Consider the following 23,490-nt stretch of genomic DNA (forward strand, 5'->3'; position numbering starts at 1 on the left):
ATTTCTTAGCAGCAAGTCACTGTAACATATTTTTCCATTCCTTAGCCTCATCTCTGTTTTTGCTGGCAATATCTTAGCTAAATATTTAGTATTTTGTCATATAAAGTGGAGGAACCTCAACTATATTTTAACTAAGAAAAAGAGGCAGATCTACATATACTTGTGAGAAAGCATCTCCTCAGAAAGCTCACTGACCAAAAAGATTAAATCATTCAGAGTGCATTCTTTATCATTAAAGTATTTTAGTTATTTTTCTTTTTCAGTCAAGAATTGAATATGGCCTTTTGTAAAACCTGAGTCCCAGAACACTGCCTATGTTTGCTGCTGTAGTATTTTTGGCAGGACAACGGTCTCCCTGCTTCACAGAGCTAAAGTGAAAACTACAACCCATCATTTTAGGGAGATAAGACTTGTTGAGAGGTGATTATCTAACTAAGCTCCGTGTGTCATATGCTCTTTTCTCTTCTTAAACAGCCACTTCCCTACAGCTTGTAGTGCTTTAGATCTTTCACGTACCATCTTTGCAGAAAAAATCTGTTTTCCTAAGTATTTTTATACAATAAGGAAGGGCCAAAAGGAGTATTTTAATGCCTCCTTGGAATTCTGTTACATCTGCTGTCCAGGGAAGGGTTTTCATCAGATCGATGATGATGACTGAGGCATGCACAATGTTTGGGGTGGGTTTGGTTACTCTTCACTTTTATTCTGCTTCCTTTGGGTAGGAAGGTGCCTCTGTGGGAGATATCTAGGAGGTGAGACCCAAAGGAAGGAAGATTATATAAACTCCTATCTCAACTACTGTTTTCTCCACTTGGATGTCTTTGTTCTAAGAGGCTTCTTCATGGGACATTTCTTGCTTTAATTTTGTAGGTTAATTCTTACTCAGGAGGACTCACTGCTAATCTGTGGTGATATGCTGTTGGCAGCTCTCACCTTCATTTAATGAAGCTCTTCTGCATGAAAGCAAATTATAAAAATGGTTTGGCAAATAGGCAAACAATCACCACATGTATGTTATTTGACGCTGCATGTAAGACATGTATCTCCAGAACTCCAAATGGGAACTGGAAGTCCCACTGGATAAAGTCCTATTAAAATGCTGCATGTAAAGTTTCTTTAAGGGAAATCCTGTCTCCTTTCCTAACATAAGCTGTAATTATACAAATATTTGGGACTGAAACTAGCATCTTCCACATGAAGATCTACTAACTAGTGTAATTATTTATATGAGAGAATTTATATGTTGTCTTCCATATTTGCATGGTTTGAAGAAGTGACGTGTGCATGCTATATAAATAGATTGATCAGACGACCTGGCAGAAGCACATCTTTTCCAGCATAAATATTTTCAAGAACCTGCGGTATTCCTATCACAGTGTTATGAATCAGTGTTTCCGATACTGCAGTATAATTCCTAGACCTGTACTTTCAGGAGGCAGTAATAAAAAAAGTTGGCAGCAACAACTAGTAGGTAATGGTTTAGGAGGGTATATAGTGTGTTTCAGAATACCCACAGGTTTTGCTGTGCCAGTTCATGGTTTTTGGGGGAGTGGATCTGAGGCTGGTTTAAACTGTATATTGTCACAGACTGGATTAGAAAGCATTAACTCAATAAGCAAAGCTTGCTTTCATTAGAACAAAAAGAAGGATTAATGTAATTTTTACATCGTACTGGAGCTACTCTGCAGCTTTGCCCATTTGCGCATGCAGAGTTGTGAATTATGGAAATGATGATGCTGTTTGTTCCAATTTTCAGAAAGGATTCTCTAAATACATTTAGTGTGTGGCAGCTCCAGAAATACCTTTAATGACGTTCTCAAAAGAGGCACTCAGATTGAATATGTTCAGTGATTTGGAACTGTACTTTTAACTGATCAAAATTTTCAAAGAATATTATTTAAAAGACTTTAAAGAGAAGAAAAATTATGAAACAAAAATAGATTAATTAAGTCTTCAGTATTTGGTTGCATAGTCGCAACTGGTCCAACCAAGAGTAGGTGCACCAAAGTCAGCATAACTATGTAGTTTTGTACAGCCCAGGAATTAACTAATTTTTTTTGGTATAAAGATTATACTCAGAAATAGGTAGTGAGGATTTAAATTAGGATCCTGCAAAGCAATGGGCAATGTTTTGGACAGAGGGGAAGTTTATATATGAATTCTGAGCAACTTTGAAATGAAAATAGAAACAAATATAATGGAAAAACTGCATAGTATTCTTTATTAAATGTCAAAAATGTTTGAAAGTGACTACTTTGGGTAAATCTTGTTCTCACATGTAGTTGCTGGCAAAACAATAGGAACCATATGGAGATGTTTATGCTAGCTCCTTGCTTGTGTCTCAGTGAACTATTTCATTTTGTCAGAAAATATAATTATCAGAAACAAATAGATTAGGCAATTCAGCTGTATACTAGTATGTACTTATGACCATTAAAATTATAGTTGCCCTCTCCATAATATCTCTTTGCAACTGTAGTAGTACAAAGTTGCTTATTTTCTTCATGTGTGCATTTCAGATTAATGATATTTTGTTAGATATTTTGTCTGATACTGAAGTACTTTTTCCTAAGTTCATATCACCAATATCTTGAAGGAAAAAAAACCAAGAAACCTATTTTGCATTGAATCACATATCATTGTGTGTCTTATTGATGTCTAGGAGCTCTAAAGCTTTTGTTTACATGTTAGTGATATAAACAAATGTAGAGGATTTAAGTTTGAAATAATGCTCTTTCATGCAACGGTAAACTACTCAGAAGTAACAAGGTTTTTGCATTGATTATTTTGTATAGATTGCTTCATTTTAAGGTAAATAACCATATAGTAGTTGTTCTCTGCAAACACTTGAACAACATTTAGAGGAAGGTATGCAATTAAGAACATTTAATTTAGCCAACATCACTATAAATTTATAGTAGGATAAATTTAGAAATAGGTTGTTTGTGGTAGAGGCTTTCTGAGAATAAGTGTTGGAAGATGTGAGTGAAAGTTGAAAACCTGGATATTGAATAACAACTGTAGGGGTGAAATTCCAATGGCCTTTTTGTCACAAATCGTTAGTGGTTGTTGTCACTACTCACTGTCTGTATGGGTAGCAGGATCTGAAGACCATCTGCAGCTGCTAATAGAGCTCTACCAATCGGAATTATTTTTGAAGATTCTTGTCTGGGATCCTCCATTGCAGGTATTAACTGAAAATTCATTTCTGTCAGAGAAATAAAGGTATATCAGCTGTTGAACTAATCCAACAAAAAATAGCGGGTCCTTCTTGCACATTTTGCCTGTGATTCTGACCCCATCCTAGTTAGCAGCAGATCTTTGTATCATGGATATTCTGACCAGTCTCTTTTCCCTATTCTGTGACCAGGCATGCATCAAAACCAAAAATACCAAAATGACCACTTTTCATGTTCTACACATAGGAATTGGATCCTGTGTTTGCTTGGTATACTTCATCTCTCAATGATGTTAGAGAGAAGGAAACAGGAACTCTGTCGGGACACTACAAGTGTTGGGATTAACAGCCATCCTTTCCTTAGAGTAAAGTAGAAATAAATTCTGAGGGTGGGGAATAGTGCAATTAGTAATGATTTTTTTGTTAAAAAAATTTGAGCTATTATTAAACTCAGGAAATACCTAAGCCTCCAAAGATCAGTTGAACAGTCATTTATAGCTTTGAATATCTTTCCAAATGGTACCTTCTAAATCAGTTACCAAAAAACATTTTTGTCTAACAGGAGATATTAAAGATGCTGCCTGGAGTTTTTGAAAACTCCTAAAACAATTCTGAGAAAGAGGTATGACCTGCATCCCTCAAAGCAGTGTTTAACTGCCTACATTACTTAACATCCAAAGAACAAAGGTTTGCACAAGAGAGACTGATAATGTACTAATACCTACATGTAGGCTACATCTTCTGAGGGTGTGCCAGAATTTGCCTGCAAGAAGGCGGAAGACAGACAATGTAGATTGCTGTATTTTTCATCAAGTGGTTTGCACCATCTGTATATATTTTATGTGCGCCTTTTGAGAGGCAAGGAGTGTAACTTAGATCCCCCTAGGCTTTGTTCTCTGCCTCTACACCTACCATTTGGCATAAGATGTAGCCAGTAGAAGAAAACTAAGGTTGTTGGGACTTTTTTTCTTGTCTTAGTTGCAACAGCTGCAAAACAGATGTAGGCTGACATTAGTTCTGCCAAAAATCTCTTCCAAGTCTCCCACCCATTTTCCACCAAAGAGAAGCTAGTCAGGTGATAGGAACAGAGACCTGAAGGTCAGAAAGAGATGGAAGCTCCCAATCCTGGCTCTCTCTATAGAGACTGTTAAAAAAGAAACAATCAGAAAACCTAGATTTACCACTTTGGAAATTAAAACAACCACATTTTCTAACATTACTATTCCAAATATTATGATGTCTATAGGAGATAAAAGGCAATCTGTACATGAACCACAGCAACACTGCAGCAGAGAAAGTCAGATGACAGCAAGAGTTCATAACTGGTGTACACCTAACTGGCATACATCTAAGTTTCTTCTTAGATATATATTCAATATCTCAAACGCATTAAGCTAAATACCAGTCTTGCTGGAAGAGATTTCCTAGGATTACAGTTGTTCTGTTGTGTGAACCTCAGTACTGAGAGAGTACTCAGCTTTCTGTGTACCTGTCTCAGGTTTCTGCGTACCTCTCCAACTTCTGCTTTCAGTAATATATCACGTGTTTTTTTCCCAGAGTATCTTGCCTATTACAAATACACTCAATGACATTCACAACAAATAAATAAAAACCGAAAACTTTTCCACTGTGTCAGTCTGCTGATGAAATCATACTGCTGACAAAACTGTGGCTGCCAGGCACTTACACTCCAGCATTGACTTAAAGGTAGTATCTGGCAGTGACAGAAATGTCTAAATAACCAGTTGTCCAAGCATGCTTATATTCGCACAAGATCTGTGTGGGCTAGCATTACTAGCAGTGCTGAATCCTCTGCTGGCAAAGATGAAGGACAAATGCTATTTACACAGTTATATCTCTCTTTCCTTACATCAGTATTCCAGGAACCTGGACTTTAGATGCTAATTGCATTTGTAAATTGGGAAGTCAGAACCATGAGTACTAACCCAAATGATGACTCGGCTCATTATGGTCTTACTGGCTGTACAGTAATTTTGTTTTCCTCATGGAACTGTCTGTTTGTAGAAAAATTGCTTGTGTTATAAGTCTCAGTCATTTAGAGAGGTCAGTATCATCCTGAGAGATGTTTGGATGGGTACTCCTGAAGTTTTTCCTTTTGACCATTCACAATATAGCAGCAGCTACCAAGGTTTTACGCCTTTGACCCCACTTTCTGTTGCATTTCCCAGCCTATGTCTTATTTTCTAGTATTTAATTTTCAGTATGCTCTCAGTGTCATCTGTAGGTGCATTACTTTTATGTAAGGTCACAACCTTTAGTTTGGAAACCAGTGAGCCATGGATCTTTCTTACAGAAGGTACTGACATGGGAAAGCTTCTTGGCTCATGGCCTCACATGGGCACATGTTTACCAAGACGGTTAAGAGGACTTTAGCAATGACCTGCATGAAACACATTTCTGTATTGTACTACAGATAAACAGTATGCACACCCACCTGCTTTAAAACATGTATGAACCACGCCTCTGGTGGTATAAGAATGGTAAGTCCAAATGCTAAAAAAATTAGTTAGGTATCTCTCTTCAGTTATTCATTGGCGTGCTGATATAGGGGTTTAAGTATTTAAGTTCAGGTCATCTACATAATATTTGGGCATTATGAAGAGGCAGCAGATGAGGAAATTTCAAGGAAGCAGAGAAACGTGCATGTTCCTGCAATGGAAGAATGTGGAGAGAAGTTTTAGTGACTCTAGCTTGCCACTTAGTATGAAGGAAGAAATGTGAACTTGTAGGTTTAAGGTGGTTTTGATCTGTCATGCTTCTATGTTGAGTTTGGATAATGGACCTTGGCCCCACACTGTAGTCAATAGGTGTGCTATCTAATGGGGTCCTATCCTAGAAAATCCCTACTCCAGTTGTGGCCAAACAGCTCCTAAACCCACTCAGCAACCTTGGTGGATACCCTCAGTCATACACACCAGCGGTACAACCACATCTGAAGCAAAGTTCTGTGTGTCATATCAGCAAATTTAAGAGGTTTGATGATTTGAATCCATTAGCTTTAAAACATTTAAAATTAATGAGTATAGCACTGAGTCAAACATCAACAGTTCCCTTCCAAGCAACAGAGTAACTGACAAAAAGTGAAAATATAGATAGCTGACTGTAGTTTTGAAAGCACTGTCCACTGGCCAGTTGGACAGCCTCAGGCATGTCGATGATTCATCTGACACAGAGTCCCAGGGAGTGATTTCTTGCGGGCCTGTTCATTTGGATGTTGATGCAGGTTTCTATTTAAATCAGCAGCTGAAGTGTGAATTCATCTGTGACATTTTTAAGATGGTTCATGAGGCCAGAATTTGACTAATGATACTCCTACTGATCTCCTGCTAATTTTGGATTTATAGGTGTTGTATCATACCCAAACTATAAATGTCTGGTCCTTTTTTTTTTTTCTTTCCACTCTCTCTGTTTTCTATTTTCTTTTTTTTTTTTACAGTTTGGTCTCTTTTCATGTATTTTAACAGACTACACTGACAGCAACAGAATGACTGTCACTGTGTTCAGCAGTTTGGCTCAGGACCAAATGTACCTTCTTCTAAGAGTAAAAGGAATGAAGAGGGTGATAATCAAACTTTCAGCAAAGCTCCTCTGATTGTGTCCAAAGTATTCCTTAGGTAATGAGCTGTAGTGGCAGCAAATTTCCTATACTGATACCAGCTGTGGCGTAACCTCCCCACCTGCACCTTGGCATGAGTAGGAGGAGATCCCATTTTCACATGGGACATGCTCACTGATTTCTTTTTGATGTGTGTTGAATTTCCTATGCTTTGTCTGTTACCTTTCCCTGAAAGTGTAACTGGACTCAACCTTAAAGTGTGTTCTTTAAAACAGAGCTTTGGCTTAAAGTATTAGTGAAACGATAGGAGAGATTCTTGAAGTATTACTCATTAAGACACTAGTCAAATGATACACATCCTGTGCTGGTTGGATGCACTGAGAATTGCCAGAAGTGGGAAAGAATTGACGCTTTGCAGAAATTCTACAGAGAACTGTTAGGAAATGAAACACTGCAAGGTTTTAAGCTGAAGTTTGACATGGCTGAATGGAAGCAGCAGCTCACATCTGTCAGAATTACTGCTGCTTTCCTGATTTACAGTGAAGAATCCATAGGTATGAAAGCAAGGGTGTGTTTCTGAGAGAAGAAAGTTTGAAGAATGTAACTTAAGCATGTTGTTATCTTTGGGCTTGTTTCCTATTTAGCAGTACACTTGTAATTACTTCAATTTTTTTCATATTTTTTTTTCAGATTCCCAAGAAGGAAACTACAAGTCAGAGGTCAACAGTAAACCCAGGAAGGAAAGGACAGCTTTCACCAAGGAGCAAATCAGAGAGCTAGAAGCAGAATTTGCTCATCATAACTATTTGACCAGGCTGAGGCGATATGAGATAGCAGTAAACCTTGACCTCACTGAAAGACAGGTACTGATGCAAAATAATGGACTTTAAATGCTTGCCCAATATTTACCAGTTGTTAGTAGCTCCTCACAGTAGAGCTCTTGTTTATGTTACTAGTAGATATGTTGATATATAAGATTGAATGTTTATAGCAAAATGATATATATTTATTATATCTCTGCTATGCAAGTAATTTATACTTTCATATGTACCAGCTAGAGATTAGTTTTGTCTAGTAGGCTGAGATGGAAGATAAAAGCACGAGTAATCTATCTGTTAAACTGGTGCACATCTTTTCTAATCTGTCCACACTGATGTGGCCAAAGAAGTGGTAGGTCCCAAATACTGCATGCACAAGCAGTTGATTTGCCTGCATGCAACAAATATGAGCATCTTGTTTCAGTCTATTAAATTTACGCAGTTGCCATTTGCCCAGAGTTTCTGAACATCCTGTTTCCAGATGGCAGCAAGAATGGGAACACCAGCAAAACTGGAATACAGGCATTTTTAACCACTTTATCTTACCCTGCACTATGAAAGCAGAGGAGACAATGGAATTTCTTATCACTGTTACTGGTTTCCTGCTCACCAAACCCTGGTCCGGGAAACACTTCTGCATGTGGTCAAGTTTCATCATGCGTGTTGTCACCTTGATTTCTAATGGAAGTATTCATGTTAAGCATGTACTGAAGTCTTTCAGGATCCCATCCCAACACACTAAATAGGTAGTTCAATCACATTTCAAATAATAATTACATCAACATACACACTTAAAAATGTGTTTTAGTAAAGACATTTAGAATACCGGACTTAAGTACACTGTATCTGAGGAAATATTACCTACAGTTTTGTCATTAAAATTGAAAGCTTTTTGGCCACTGATGGACAGTCAACCTTTCTTCAGGAATCAATGTTAGACTGAGGGATTGCTTTAGATACAACCAGTAAGATGATGGTATATTCAAGGGGAAGTATGAAAATAACACCACGATTTGTGAACTCTAGATATAAGAAGTTTTGCAATTGTCTTGAGTTTCATTAACACCTTCTATAAGTAGGCATCTCAGTGAAAATCCAGCCTTTCCTGTGCATGTGAACACACATTTACTCACACAAGCAAATGAAACAGCTTTTTTCTTTGAAGGCTTCTAGAGAATGGCTGTCCCTTCCAGCTCGTCAAGAAGCAGCCGGTAATTTCTCTTGTTTGGCTGGAACACATTACCAGGTTCCACTGGGGTAATTTTAAGTTACTTAAATATGTTTGTTATATCTGTAAAGCACACTATTTTGTATCGAACAATTGATGACATTTTGTCTTTTTCACTTCCACTGACTAAGGTAAGCCGAGACAATTAGATTAACTTCCATACTTGATTTTGACAGCTAAGAGGAGGAGGAATGACTGCTTCTCTCAGTGACAAAGGTAGTGTCAGTGTGGAACTGAGCAATGATAAATAAGTTTAAAAAAATATCTGCTGTCCAATTTGATGGGAATCAGTCAGCTGAATTCAGAAAACATATCCCCATATTTAATAACGGTCAGTTTGGCCTGGAATTTAACTATTGTCCCTGATAAATTCTTTATTCTTTTCTTCAAAGGACAGGTTGAACAGTACAACTAAATGAAGACACAGTTCACTATCCTAAAGGAAACAGTTAAAACTAAAAGTATTTAACATACTGAAAAGGGACAGATAAATATTGAATATTGTCTCCAGCAGTGGAAAGGCAGCCTGTGCTACACAAGTGCAGAGAATTCATTTAAGTCATGGCAGCACTTGCAGTTTTCTAGCTGTCACATAATGTCAGTTCTAGCATTCTGCTGATAATTGTGATAATTCCTATAGAATTATAATTAGTCTATCTAATTATGTAATGTAATTCTTCTCTGCTTCCCCAGATTAAGAGAATTACAACTGAGCTGCTAGAGATAACTCCTTCCTTCCTGCCTGCCTTCCTGCCTTCCTGCTTAAAGCCACCCTTGCTTAGAAAAGGAAAACATTAAGATTTTTAGCCTGATAGAGTCCAGTTCTGTATCTTGCCATAATAAAATGGTCTGAGACAAAAAACCTTGATAGCATAAAAACTGTATTGTTAATTGAAGACAGAAAGAAAATTGAGATGAAATTCTGGACATATTTTTTAGCCTCTGAATCATACTAAGCCAAGTAATGATGTCAGTTCTAATGTTGTCAGTTAGAAATGTCTCCTTTTTAAATCAAATATATTGCTGTGGTAGAAAAGTGGTATAAATAAGCATGGAACTTGGTGTGGGCTTCCATAGTATATGGCAGTCTTCAGAAGTTGAATGCAGTAAATCAAAAGGCTTGGCTCTTCTTGAATACTTGTTTTACATCAGTATTCCTCCAGTGACTTAAACAAAAATACTCCAGGGTGAACCTGGCGTGACATTAATATTTCTTTTTTTTTTTTTTCCAGTTAAGAGACTGAACTCATATACAGGACCTGCCTTTCCATCATTAGCAGAATGAATGATTATTCTTGAGTGGGATAACAGCACTTATTTGTTTACTGTTATTACATTTTTTTTACTAACTGTCCCAACAGAGATCATATTTGATAACTATCTTAAACAAATGCAACGAAAACAGTCCTTTCTCTAAAATTATTATGACTGAATTAGAATATATTGATGGAATTCCCCCCCCAAAAAAAACACTCTCCAGTGAGGAAACATTTTTAGAAAATTAGTATTTCTGGAACAATTTTCCTGTTCTATTTTCCCCTCAAAGCCTGCATTGCAGAAAATGGTACCTGATAGGCAGTAGTTCCTTTGGCTGCAATAAGTGAACATACAAATGATAAATGTGATCTCATCACAGGCTGTAGACCTATTTGTGTTGGAAGCTCTCTTGATCTCTCATGACACAGTGAATTTGCACACAGAGAACTGAAACTTGCTTCAGATAATACAGTGACAAAACCCAGCACTGGTATCAGGTGAACTAACATATCTGCTCCGAAAATAGGCTTGAGAGCAGACCTAACCCCTGATGGAATGAATTGTTGAGTATAATTGTTTTTACTAGATTTTTAAAAAATTACAAGCATCATACTATGCAGAGGGCAGAAGGACACAAAATAAACTGTGCAAAGTATTGTTTGGTCATCCTAAAGTTACAACTTCCAGTTATTTCCCAAGATGTGAGATAAATCATGGAGCCTATTATCTTAAGAAAACTCTATCTTCCACTTGAGTGTAGTGATAATTTCAACCATACGCTGCAGCTTAAAGGAGGCACTGACCAATTAATGCTTCATAATTACCTTTCTGGCATTTGAACAAGCTGTAGAAAAAAACATATGTCTGACCATATTTAAAAAGCTATATAAATTATATAAGCTATATTAAAGTTTTCTACAGTCATCAAAGTAAGGCTCTATTTGACTTTTGAAACAACTTACAAGATCATTTCAAACATAAATGACTCATGGAAGGCCATTTCACAAAAATAACAATGAAAAAAACCCCAACCCTCACAACATATGGATCAGGAGAAGGAAGTAATCCTGTCATTCCCTAGAAAAGAAACCCGGGTTTCAAGACAGGAGGGTAAAATGAAATAAGTGCCTCAGTTGCCTAGATATTAAGAGTGTACTTTGAGAGCATTATGAGCACATCTGGTGGTAGGATGGCTCTATTATGGTATTGTAAGGATTCCAGCAGTATAGGTACATATAATTCCTGCTCCATCTCTTGTAGAGTGCACTCACAATCCCTGCTCAGCCAGCAGTTAATAATTTTCAGCTGGCAGGCCTCTATTATATCTTGAAAAGCCAGTTAGACTAAAAACTATCTTAGCTCCCTAGATATTTGTAACCTTGACAAGCGCATTCTTGGCTTTTTTGTGCATCCAGATAAACTTGGAGAAGGTTCCATGCAAACTTTTTAATATCTCGCTGTGGGATGAGGAGAGGAAGCAGCTGCAGTGGGGTATCAGAGGCGTGGCAAAATGGACATTTTTATGGAGTTGGTCCTGCCAAATATAGAAAGAGTAGGAGATCTTTCCACCTCGCAAGATCTTTTTGCATGGAGCTAATCAAAAGAGTAATGTTGCAGTTCTGCAGGCTAGCTAAGGTTACCGGAATAAACAGTCCAAATATGTAATGCTTCTGTTTGCCAACATAAACGGAAAATCCCACCTAGTCAGATTAAATTCTGCTGATGGCAATGAGAAGGTTTATTGCTTCTTAACTTTAATTTCCAGTACCCACCCAGGAGCCACCAATCACTTATAAAAGGCCTGAAGCCATTGTTTTTGCATAGACAAAGGACAAAATCTTGTCAAAATGAAGAGTTCTTTTGCATCTGTGTTTGGCTTCCATGGTATCAACACAGGATGAGCAACAATGGAAGAAGCTTTGTCATGCCTTTTTCTACCAGAAAGAGGACCAGGCAGCATTGTTATTTAAATACATTTGGGCAATGTTGGTTTAATACGTAGGGCAATGGAGCCATAACACACACCTGTAGCACTGCGTTGTTAACAACTATACAAATAAGAAATGAACTTTTCTATTTGAAAAGTTTCCTGCAGACCAGGTTACCTCAGTCCTTCATCACAAGTGACTTCATTAAAATCCTTTTCATCATTGCAGAGCTCAGGGGATGCGAATCACTGCATTTTTTAGATTTGACTGGTGAGGTAAAGTGACTCACATTAGTCACCTGGGTGACAAACCAGGGAGTTCAATGTTCCTCAATTCACCTAATGTATCTAAAATTCTGAAACACCTCTGGAGCAGTCAATGTATCTCCATGCATCACACAGCGTGACTAGTTTCCTACTTTAGGAAGCTAGATTTCTAAGGTTAGGTGGTGAAATTATCCCCCAGTATACTTTCAAACAAAATAAAACAATGGATTGATAGGACAAGCTTGACCATATCTGTCTGATTTATTGTACTGTCACGTATTCTCTGAAAAGCAGCTGCTCATTCCAAGCTTCCATGTGTTAAGCACTCTCTATACACACTATAATAATGAGCCTGTGTGGCTTGAAATCCTTTGGATTGTTTGTTTTATTTAAAGTAACACTCTTAATAAAATAAAACTCACTGATACTTTTACATTTGTCTTGAGCAATATAAATACCAGCAGTAAGAGTTACTGTGCTAACTCAGTTTGTTCTTTCTTAGGAAAGAATTCTCCTGGCAAACTTAATTATAACTCATGCATAATTTTGATCTGTACGATAAATCTTTAAAAAAGAAGTAAATGGCAAAACTTCAAACAGCGTATTTACTTCTGCACTATTGATTGAATTCAAATAAGCAATTCCATGTGCGAAGATCCAAGCGCCTCAAGCTGTTAGTTGTGGATGGACCCTACACCTGCAGAGAAACCCCACGGGTTTCAGGGTGGGGAGAAACCTCTGTCTGTGCCAAGCTGCATATGCAATATAGACAGAAATATTAGCAGCTCATATGGCTGCTTTTACAAAGTGAGTAAGGCTCTGCTGTCCCCTACCCCTACCCTTTCTTAGACACAAGTCAGGAAACATGCGGCTTTTTCTGTTGCCTGTTTAAGGATATAGGAGCTTTTTGGTTTGTCATTTATGGTCACTTTAGAAAACAGAGAGAAGTCAGTAAGGAACTAAGGGTATTGGAGAGAGGCAAATGAACATGTAGAATAAAGGAGATTTTTAATTTTTTTTTTTATGCAGGCCATTGAAAAATGTAGAATCTCTTTCTGGTTTCACTAGCTCCTTCTCCTCAAGGCAGGCCCTGCTGAAAGCAGCTGCAGCTTCTTGAGGCTTACTAACTTTAAAAGCAGATGTTGATTTTGAGGCTAGTTTACTGTCCAAAGACTTAGGACCGGCCTGTTTTGGAAGGCAAAAAGGTCCCTCCAGATTTAAAGTCATGAACTGTGGAACTAGTTTAAGTGAATACAAATCAGGGCGCTTCTTACTTGGGCAGGGAGGTGGCTTCCATAGCCATAGAGCCCTAGAGGATTGTCATGGGCCAGTAGTCAGAGGTCGCTTTCTGCTGAGTCTTGCTTCTTGACATTTGCCTTTCTTCATACTATAGTAGCAGAAAAAAGCATCAATATACTCAGCCAAAAGCCAGTCTTGCTTACCCACCCTCTTTTAACTTTCACACTCAGTTGACCTGTGCAAAATGGGTGCAGAATGATACATGTTAGAATTTTTCTCTCCTGAAATAAAATGATCTACATGTGAGTAATTCATGCCAATGAATGCCTATACAAAGAGGCAAGGTTTAGCTGAAGGTGATCTTCCCCACACATTAGTATTTCAGCATGTGTTTCTTTTGTAGATTTCTATATATACACAAAGAAATTGGATGAAGGGAGACTCTAAAAAGATATGTTGTAGGAGAATAAGGTAGAGGGAGTTCAAGCAGCAGCCCCACAGATTGCCCTTCTTTGCCTCTGGACAAGGAAGAGAGACTAATTTTACAAAAAGTACTCCTTTTGTTTATGTACAACAAGCCAGTAGAAGGAAAGAACCTGAAATAGTGTGTCCCATTCTGCTTAAAGTATGTTAACGCTGAAGCCTAGTTAAGAGATGTTTTCAATAGGGAGAGTTAGCTGTTTGATCATGAAATTAATCTTGAAGATCACTGGTGGAGAAGGTGGCAGTTCTTTGGATGGAGTAGAGTGAGGTAAACTGAGTGCTCTCAAAGACTTCTGAAACTGGAATGGAATACCCGTATCGGTGTCATCCTCTGAAATATAATGTCTATTCCATCCCTGTCTAAACGTGGGAGGTAGAAAGGAGAATGTATCACCTAAGCAGTACCCAAACCTCAACTGACTTCTATGTAATGAAAAACTAGAACTCACTCCTACACCTTCCTGGGTGCCAAAAGCTCCAGCTGTCCTTTGTGCACCTGCCAAAACCTCCACATTTTCTTCAACAGCTGCTGCAAAGTACTTGTGCATATTCAGTGCAAAGTCCTGTAACATAACACGGAGCAGATTGCTTTGAATCAGTGAGCAGGTGACTTAAGAAATTTTAATCAGAAGGTTCTGGTACCACTCATTAATTTCCAAAGAAAAGTTAATTTTCTCTAATTCAGGTATTTTGGTACTATTTCATAATAACTAAGAAGATATTTAATCTGAGATTTATTAAAACTGGTTTTAAGCTCAAAATATAAGATTTTAAAGAGAGGAATTTTAGACTAGAAATTGGAATTCCTTTAAATCATATAAGGAAGAAAATTAAGTTTAATTGACTAAAACTACCTTAACTTACTCTCCCATGTATTCAGCATCACTGAAATCCAGCTGAACTATTTAAAATCTCATGTTATTTTTAGTTACTGAAGTGAACCCAAAACTCCGACTACCATTTCTGTAAATATTTTAAACTAGTAGATTTGATTCTTCCAACCCTCATATTTATTCATAGTCTAGAACAGGAAGAAAAACTTTCTTGATTTTATATTCCTATTTGCTTTTATAAGGTTGTTGAATAAATTATCACGAAAATACTGTGTCTACATATGTGAAAAAGGTAAGTTTCAGCTGTATAACACCAGTGATTTCTGTAAAGTTCAGGAGTTTGACTTTCTTTAAAACTTGGCAGCATAAGTGCAGTACATAAAAATAACAGGAACATTTTCAGAGCCAAAGAAAGTTGAGAAATAAACTTTTCAATTTTTTAATTTTGGAAAGTCAGAGTTATTTTTTGTTATACATATGTTTACCTGCATTAGAGAAAAGTAAATAGGCAGATTAAAAAAAAAATAGAAAACGGACAATGGCTGACTAGGGGCAGAATGCTTAAAAGGCTTGGTGATGTGGTCTTCCTGACACATCATTTAGGTATAATAAAACACGGAATTCGGGATATGGACTTCAAAGACTCCTACTTAGAAATATGCATCCCTTATAGCAAAATAATAGTTTAAACTGGCACAGTGCTGTTGTTTCTAATTTTTAAGGTTTGTGAGATATTAGGCCTCAAATTTTAATCTTGTTTGGGACTCATGCCACTAAAACCTGGAATAGAAAACCTAATTTTAGGAAAGAGTCTTTCATTTCAGAAAAGAGATTTTCTTAAAGGGAAATGTTTTTCTTAAAAGAAGGAAGACGGCAGGCAGTGCAACTAAGGTAGTTTGAATTCAGCCATGCTTTAATTTTTCAAATAAGAATGTCTTTATTAAGAAATATTCATTAATTTTAGAAGGTATCTGTTTAGTTTTTCTCTGTAAGTACAGAATGCTCAAAAAAAGGAAGTATATGCATTCTACAGAGCATGGTAGAAGTCAATTATTCTTAAAGTTAAAGTGTCTGAAGGTCTCCTTTGAAGAAGGAGTATTAAATCAGACGTTTAGGTGATACGGTCATTTGGAGCCATAATGATGTGTTGATGTCCACATCATTAAGTTGTATTAAAGATATACATGCAAGACAGCACATGATGTGGCCCTTAAGCCTACTGAGGACCTATATATCATAAGTATATAATGATTATTTTAGTAATGTAGACACTAACAATGTCACCCCCCTTGTTTTGTATCTCCTCCTGTGATTCCTACAGAGCAGACCTTAAAACAAATTGGTCGCAGCCAAACCATTTATCTTGTACATCAGGAGATGCACAATGTGAAATCATTTACTCGTATCTTAAGTAACAGGCTAATCATCAGATGTGGAGATGCAGATGCTAAACAACTTGTTGGCTAAGGGAAAAGAAACTGTGCTTTCGTGCCAGTAAGCAGATGTGCTCAATAGACTGGCTCATAAGTGCTGATTTAGAAACAGCTGTTAATGCTACCATCATCTTTAATATAGTTCATTTCCCTCCACTTCCTTTGTTGTCCGTACATACATATGCTTGCTCTATACAGTTAAATTGTGCTAGTCAGAGGGTGGAGAAGAGGGAGTGCATTTTAATAAATAATAGGCAATCAGGACCTGATTCTGGGAGGCGGTGAGCGCTCTCAGCTCCTGCTGGAGCTAACTTAGGCTTGAAAAACAGCATAAAAAGGTTCATAAAACCTACGGAATCAAGTGTGTCATAGAAGATCTTTAAATTACTTTAAAAGGATATCGTCTTTGCAGCAGTTGCAAATGGCAAAAGCTAGTTCTTTCACTGGAAAAAAGTTCAAGAGTTTTTCAAGTTCACTTCAGTAAGGGCTTTTCCTCTCTCCTTTGTGTTTAATTTTTCCTTTATTTTTCTTTCAGTCATTCTCTCCTTTCTCTCACTCTTTTTCTTTTGTTCTCTCGCCTCTTTCTTTCTCCTCTCTCCTTTTTGTTTCCCAGGGTGTTTTGTTCTGATGCATATTTTGTGCAACACCTGTAAGTTTCAAATTAATTGCGTTTGAAAAGCACAGTTTTCCAGATAAACTGACACTCTGAAGTACTTCACACAGAGTTTGCTCCACTTCCTTCCCATTACTAAAATATAGATGGATCACATATCAGTAACAACTATATCCTCCATAATTGTCTCTTCAGCTCCAAAGGAAGTTAAAAATTCCAGTATCTGAATTTGATCTCTAGAGGAAATAACAAGTGAAGGACCTGTCTCATATTATTAGCACATGAGCATTAAAGACTTTATCTAGAGTCCATTGAACTTGATGGAAAAACTCACACTGACATTAGTGTACTTTGGATCAGGTCAAAAGTGGATTTCAGTACTTTATAATTGAGGACATATATATTTAAAATATGTAATGTATTCCCTCATGTAAGAATCCCTCTGTACATTAATGCACCAAATGACATAAAAATAAATGTGTAATATTTTCAATAATAAACTTCATTATAATAGATTTCTAGCTTTTGAAAATAATCTTTTGATGTAACAGATAAAGAAATTTCTGATTTGCTATTCTCTTAGTAAATCAGATGCAGATTATTTGAAGTCATTAATAAAAAAGCCTAAAGCTTTTTTTTAACCTTTTCTTTCTTTTTTAAATTGTTACTGTTTTCTCTTTATGGGAAGCCTGACAGGCTATATGCCAGTCAGTAGTATATATTCTCCTATGGGAACACCAGGGTTACTCTCTTTCCCCTACACTCAAGAGAGTGCGTGCAAAGGTAACTGGAGTCCTTTTAACCCTACTTTCCTTAAATGCCATGTTTTCCAGACAGTGGGTCATGTGCAGACATAGAGTTGTATGCTGGATCCTCTGAGGAATTTATAAATGTTTCTTGGACTTATTCTTGAAAAAGGAAATCATCATCCTTTAATGGATTTATATCAATTAATATACAGACACTGGCCTAGATTCATCCCTGGTGGAGGCATTTCAGGGCATGGTCAGCTGAGCTACTCTGAGGGTAGATGATCTGAATGAAGAGGTACTCCCCAGCCTGTCCTCTCTTACTCATTACGTGGAAGCTGGTGCCACTCAGCTCTGGGTTTAATGCTCAAGGAGAGAGACTGCTCTCAACTGTGGTTTTGTGAAGTGACCTGAATTATAAAAAGCAGCAGCAACAAAATATTGTAAGAAAAAATGGAAAATAAAAAAGAATAATTTATTAAATTGGAGTCAAAAAAGTCAAGTGTGCAGATGTGAGAGCTTAGCTCTGAGAGGAGAACAGAAAGGAGCAGCTGCATCAGGAGCCAGGCAGTGAACATCCTGCTCACCTCTGTCCCAGCCAGAACAGTTTCTGACAATGATTGTAGGAGCATTAGCTTCAGTTTCTCAGGTATCCAAAAATGAAATGGATGCACCTGGAAGGTGGTTTGCCTGGATCTCTCCTGTTCCAGAAAGTTAGAGTGGGTTGAATCCAGGCTGTGCATTGAAATTTTTGCTTCAAATGCATCGCTGTTTATTTTTCTTGAAACCACTTTTTGTATACATTATTATTTGTTTGGGGCTTTCATACTGTCACTTATTCTGTGAAATTTCAAGGACGTAAAGATATCCAGAGAATGGCTTAAATCTTTTAAACATCACTCCAAGCCTGTAATTTCTTCTTATTGAATAAAATTCTCTGGCCCCTTATTTCAGAAGAAGAGTGATAATATTCTGCAGTACTGGCTTGAATCCAAAGTCTATTATTTTTGGTGTTTAGATTATGACTGCAGTTGCACCTACTGCACTGTCTGGCACCAGTATAGTAGTGTCTTTTACAAAAGAAATGTCATTGTCTTAAAAAAACCAAAAATAAACAAAATGACATCTCAACTTCCCCCAGAAATCAGCCGGTGCTGTATTAATGCTGTACTCTTTTGAAGACACTGTTTCCATGGACACCTCTGTTACATGACCCGAGTATGATAATTCCCAACATCACAGCAGCCAGTAATAAATACCTTCCCCTTTACACTCATTTCACTTTACAAGCCATATTCTTTGGCTCTGATGAGTTGACTGAAGAAAAGGTTGTGCTGTGCTTTGAGGCTTTTAACTAACCTGGAATCATTTTGCTCTGTTCCCAAGTGATCAGCTTTAACAGCTCACATTGGCTTTAACAGGAATACAGAGTATAAAAAAAATATACCCCTCTTCCTTCCCACATACGTACATACAGTGACGTTAACTATTGGTTCCATTGTAGTAAAATTTTAATGTAAAATTCAAAGTGATAGTAAAGGTTAAACACTGCAATGTTTCCTGGATGTATAAGACAGATTCAGCAAAACAGCATTTTTGTGGCTCTATTACTCATGTTGTACAATATGTCCTGCTGTGCTTGTTCTTTGCTGTTTCTTTTAAAACTCTGAAACACATTCTGCTAAACTAGCAGCAGAGGATACACCGACATTGCAAGCTTTCTTGCTTTCTTTCCAAGTGAAAAGTTGCAGACATTGTTTATTTTTCTGTGGAACCTTCATGTGAAGAGCTGCACAGACACACACGAGATTTTTTAGCAACGTTAACTCTAAGTGGATCAAACGCAAGAGTCTTCTATTCATACTGCTTTCTGTGACAATGTTTTAAGTTGATTTCAAATCAGCCTTTAATCTCGTCTAATATATTTGACAGATGCTATGAACATCTTTTTTTTTTATTTTCTTTTGGCTATTGAAAAAAAAGTCCTTGTGGTTTCCAGTGCTGGCACTTTAGAACTGTGCAAATAATTTAGGTTTACACCCCCCCCCCCCCCCCCCATATTTCTATACAGAGAAGGGGAGGAGGGGAAATGAGTTTCAGCTGGAGTGAAATCTTGGAGTTTAATGTGACTTAAATACAGATACATTTTTGATCTTTCATACTATGAATTTCTTTTCCATTGTCATCTGAAATTATTTGCTGATTTTGACTCAAATTTATAAATGCTTTGCCCTCTAGCTTTGAGGGTATTTATTTGTCTGAAAAATCTGACCGGGGTCTATGGCTTAATGTAGGAGAATTGGTCAACTAGAATCCTTTAAATACATTTGTGAAATAGATGGAGAAGTTGTAAGTTTTGACTGTAAGAAATGCTCTTTCGGATACTTCAGCAAGTAAAAAAACCAAAAGCTTTTAAAATGCTCCATCTGAAACTTGCCACCAGTTTACAGAAACAAACAGGCAGAAAGGAATGCCAACTTTTCAGTGCAAGATCCTTTCCAAAGTAACGACCCTCCTTTGAAGGGTAATTACTAGTACTATAAGCATGAGGGGTAGCGGTATGGGTACCTGCCAGCAGATTGAGCCCTCCGTTACATGAGAGGTAGGTTCTTCTACACGGTCCTTTGATGGGTACCATTCTGCCTCTGTTTCTCTGTCTGTGAAAAGGCATTAATACATTTTTCAGGAGTATGTTAACTTTTTAATGTTTTCTAAAGGGCTCTGAGATCTTCCTGTGGAGCTCTCTGCTGCAGATAGCCTGGCTGCCTTATTGCAGTAACCCTTTTCCCTCCTTTGCAGTCATTATCCTTGCATCCCAGGGTTAACGTCCTATCCAAAACTGGATCGCCTGCTCCCCAGGGAAGGCTTGCTAAGCTATTCACCATACAGACAGAAAGGCAGCGTGTTGCACATTAAAAAAATGAAAAAACTCCAGTGCTGTGCTACAGCTAGAAAGGTCATTATTACCTTCAATGACCCCATCTTTATTTTCTTGTCTTTTTTCCTTGAAGGTAAAAGTTTGGTTCCAGAACAGACGAATGAAGTGGAAGCGGGTAAAAGGGGGCCAGCAAGGGGCAGCAGCCCGGGAGAAGGAACTGGTGAATGTGAAAAAGGGCACGCTGCTCCCCTCTGAGCTCTCTGGCATCGGCGCAGCTGGTCTCCAGCACACGGGGGACTCACTAGCGAACGACGACAGCCACGACAGTGATCACAGCTCTGAGCACGCACACTTATGATACACAGAGAGTGTCCCAGCTCCGTTCTCAGGAAAGATGCTTTGCTGGCAAGCCTTACACAGGCATCGTTTACGTATGCAAGTGACTCTGGCAGTGATTTTTAAAGTTGTTACGGAAAATTCAGGCTTATTGTGTCTGCTTTTCTTGATTTTTAGATGGTTTACAGTAAGTGCCATGTCTTAAAGGTGCCTCAAGAGTGGAGAAGTGGAAGATGAACTTACTTTGAACATTCCAGATTTGTTTGTCATGTTTATGACAGCGGGCAGGTATTTTTGCTTTAGCTTGCACTGAAAATTACATTGCTCTCAACAGACGTTATATTCTGAAAACCACAGTGCCACAAAATCACTATCTAGTGGATAAGAAATGTATTTTAACTCTGTATATATTTACCTTACAGCATTTTCCTGTCTTCACTAATTTTAGCAATGCATTCATATTAGCTGATGGCAATAGTCACTCATGACAATAAATGGCTTTTTGTTTCTTTATTTTTGTTTTGTTTTTCCAAAGACATACAACACATGCAGATACTTTTGTTCAAGTAGAGAACAATACAATAGTGTCTGCTAGGACACGTCCTTGTATGACAGACAAAACAAACCTTATGTTGCATTTACTATCAACTGCTGCTAATAGGGTATTATTAAACTTACCTAGCTCCTCAACTCTTCTTATCTTATAACTGCAAAAAAAAAGATTTTTAGGATCATAAGGATAGACCGGTAACCTGCCAAAAAATGTCATGTTCCACTCATGCTCAGTGGAAACTTCCCAAAGGATTATTCATTTCTACTTTGTCATAATTGAGTACATGGATAAATACTGACACTCTGCAGAAATGTTGTCGTTTCATCTTCAGTTTTAAAAAAAAGAGCAGATAAGCTGGAAGTTATTATCAACTGCTTATGTTGGTAGAAATCAAAATATGAAGGTAACTCAGTATTGTGTCCCATGTGTAAAATCAAGACACATTTTCTGTTATAAGCTTTGTGTACATACAGGCAAATACCAAACCCCAAAATCTAATGCAAACCATTGATTGTACTTTGTAAAGAAATATGTTTAATAAATAATCCTTTTTAAATAATCCTGGTCTCTCTATAGTGATTTCATAGAATAATTAAAGTGGTTTTTGTAATAGTCCTAAGCAGCTCTGCCTTTTTTGGGTCTTTCGGAACTTTGTCTGTGAACAAGATAAAGCTATGTTTTCAAATTTAGGCTTTTAATCTTGGATAAACCTACGTTGATCCATTTGGGAAACTCTTTCCTTTAGCAGGAAAAAGGCATCTAGCCGCTAGTGATGTCTTCAGCCAAGACCAACAAGAATCTGATCAACTATTTTTCCAGATTTAAGCAAATATAAAGGGTTATTTTGTTGGACCTTGTTGAAATGGATGAAAGAGAATAAATATCAGGAAGGGATGCATATTTATATTGTCATGTCTTGTTCAATAGAGCTGTTCAGGAGAAAAAAACAAAATATCTCAGAGATTAATTGGGCTGGTCAGTGTGATAGAAGGAGCTGAGTGAAAGAAAGAGCGAGCAAGAAACATGCATAGCCTAACAGTAAATGCTTGTGAGCATTCACTGAAGCTCTGCTGTGTGGAGCAGTAGGGCATCATGAAAGTTAAATGCCATCAAGAACTCTGTGTCTGTTTTCCTCATCCTTTCCTCTGGAGGTCTGATCTTTCTTGCACATTTATTAATGATCAATTTAGTTTAAAATATCCAAGCAACAGGTAATTAATTTCTTTAAAGACTTCAGAGCATTTTACTGATTCCAGCAGTTAGAGAGTTCTGCATTTGTTTCTCAGTTCTTTTTCAAATGCCTTTCTCATACAGAATTGCTGAGAATGGGAGTAGGACAGAGAAGTAAGCCAACTTCTTATGAGTACTTGGTATTTTTGATTTTATGGCTGGATGGGAAAGTTTTTTTGGGTGGCGGTGGTGATTATCAAAACAGGAAAAAACCCAGTGATTCAGTCTAAAGCTTTTTATTCCTGGCTTTTTTTCCCCTCTTAAATGACATATAGCTAAATTTCAAGCTGAAAATTAGAATGGAAAGTTGAAAAAAACTGTATTGAATTTTCAAATAACACTTTTAAAAACAGAGATTGTTGGGAGAGATTATTGTCTTTCAAATACTCTGCCAAAAATGTCTTTTCAGGTTTGCAGAATTATTTACTGCTGTCTAACTGTTGCTGTTTGTTGCTGCTTAAGACTGAATCTGAAAAGAGATCAGCCAAGTTTGAGCTAACATTTTACAAAACAAATGGAAGTGCTTTATTTACATTACCTGAAATGTACCAGCAATGTGTTCCCTGCCCAAGGCATTTTGGGAAGTATATTATTCCATTAGCAGCACCGTGATTTTACTGGGAGACTTGCAGTGCAATATGTGTGATGACGGCAATCTGTGAGCTGTAATAATCTCATTAGCAGGAATAATTTTCTCCTATTGAGAAATACAGGTTTTTTTCCATTTTCCTAATTTTAACTGAATCTGTTGAGACTTAAAGCACAGGTTGAAGAGAAAGAAACGTGAAAATACGCTAGGAGAATTTTTGTTCAGATAATTCAATGAACCTTCAAACAAAGGACCAAATTATATAACTTAATACTACTGAAAAAGAAGATGACTAACAAAAT

The 23,490-nt window shown here is 37.3% G+C and overlaps 1 protein-coding gene across 1 annotated transcript in view; it reads left to right on the forward strand.

Moving 5' to 3' along the window:
• MEOX2 (mesenchyme homeobox 2) overlaps positions 1 to 21,928 on the forward strand; it is a 54,724-nt gene extending 32,796 nt beyond the window's left edge. Inside the window, exons 2-3 of the mRNA XM_064444505.1 lie at positions 7,446 to 7,618; positions 20,614 to 21,928. Coding sequence (XP_064300575.1) covers positions 7,446 to 7,618; positions 20,614 to 20,838 — 398 coding nt within the window. The 3' untranslated portion in view covers positions 20,839 to 21,928. The remainder of the gene's footprint in view (positions 1 to 7,445; positions 7,619 to 20,613) is intronic.
• The last annotated feature ends 1,562 nt before the right edge of the window (positions 21,929 to 23,490 follow it).

Source organism: Phalacrocorax carbo, chromosome 2 (genome assembly GCF_963921805.1).
Source record: "Phalacrocorax carbo chromosome 2, bPhaCar2.1, whole genome shotgun sequence".
Lineage (NCBI taxonomy): Eukaryota > Metazoa > Chordata > Aves > Suliformes > Phalacrocoracidae > Phalacrocorax > Phalacrocorax carbo.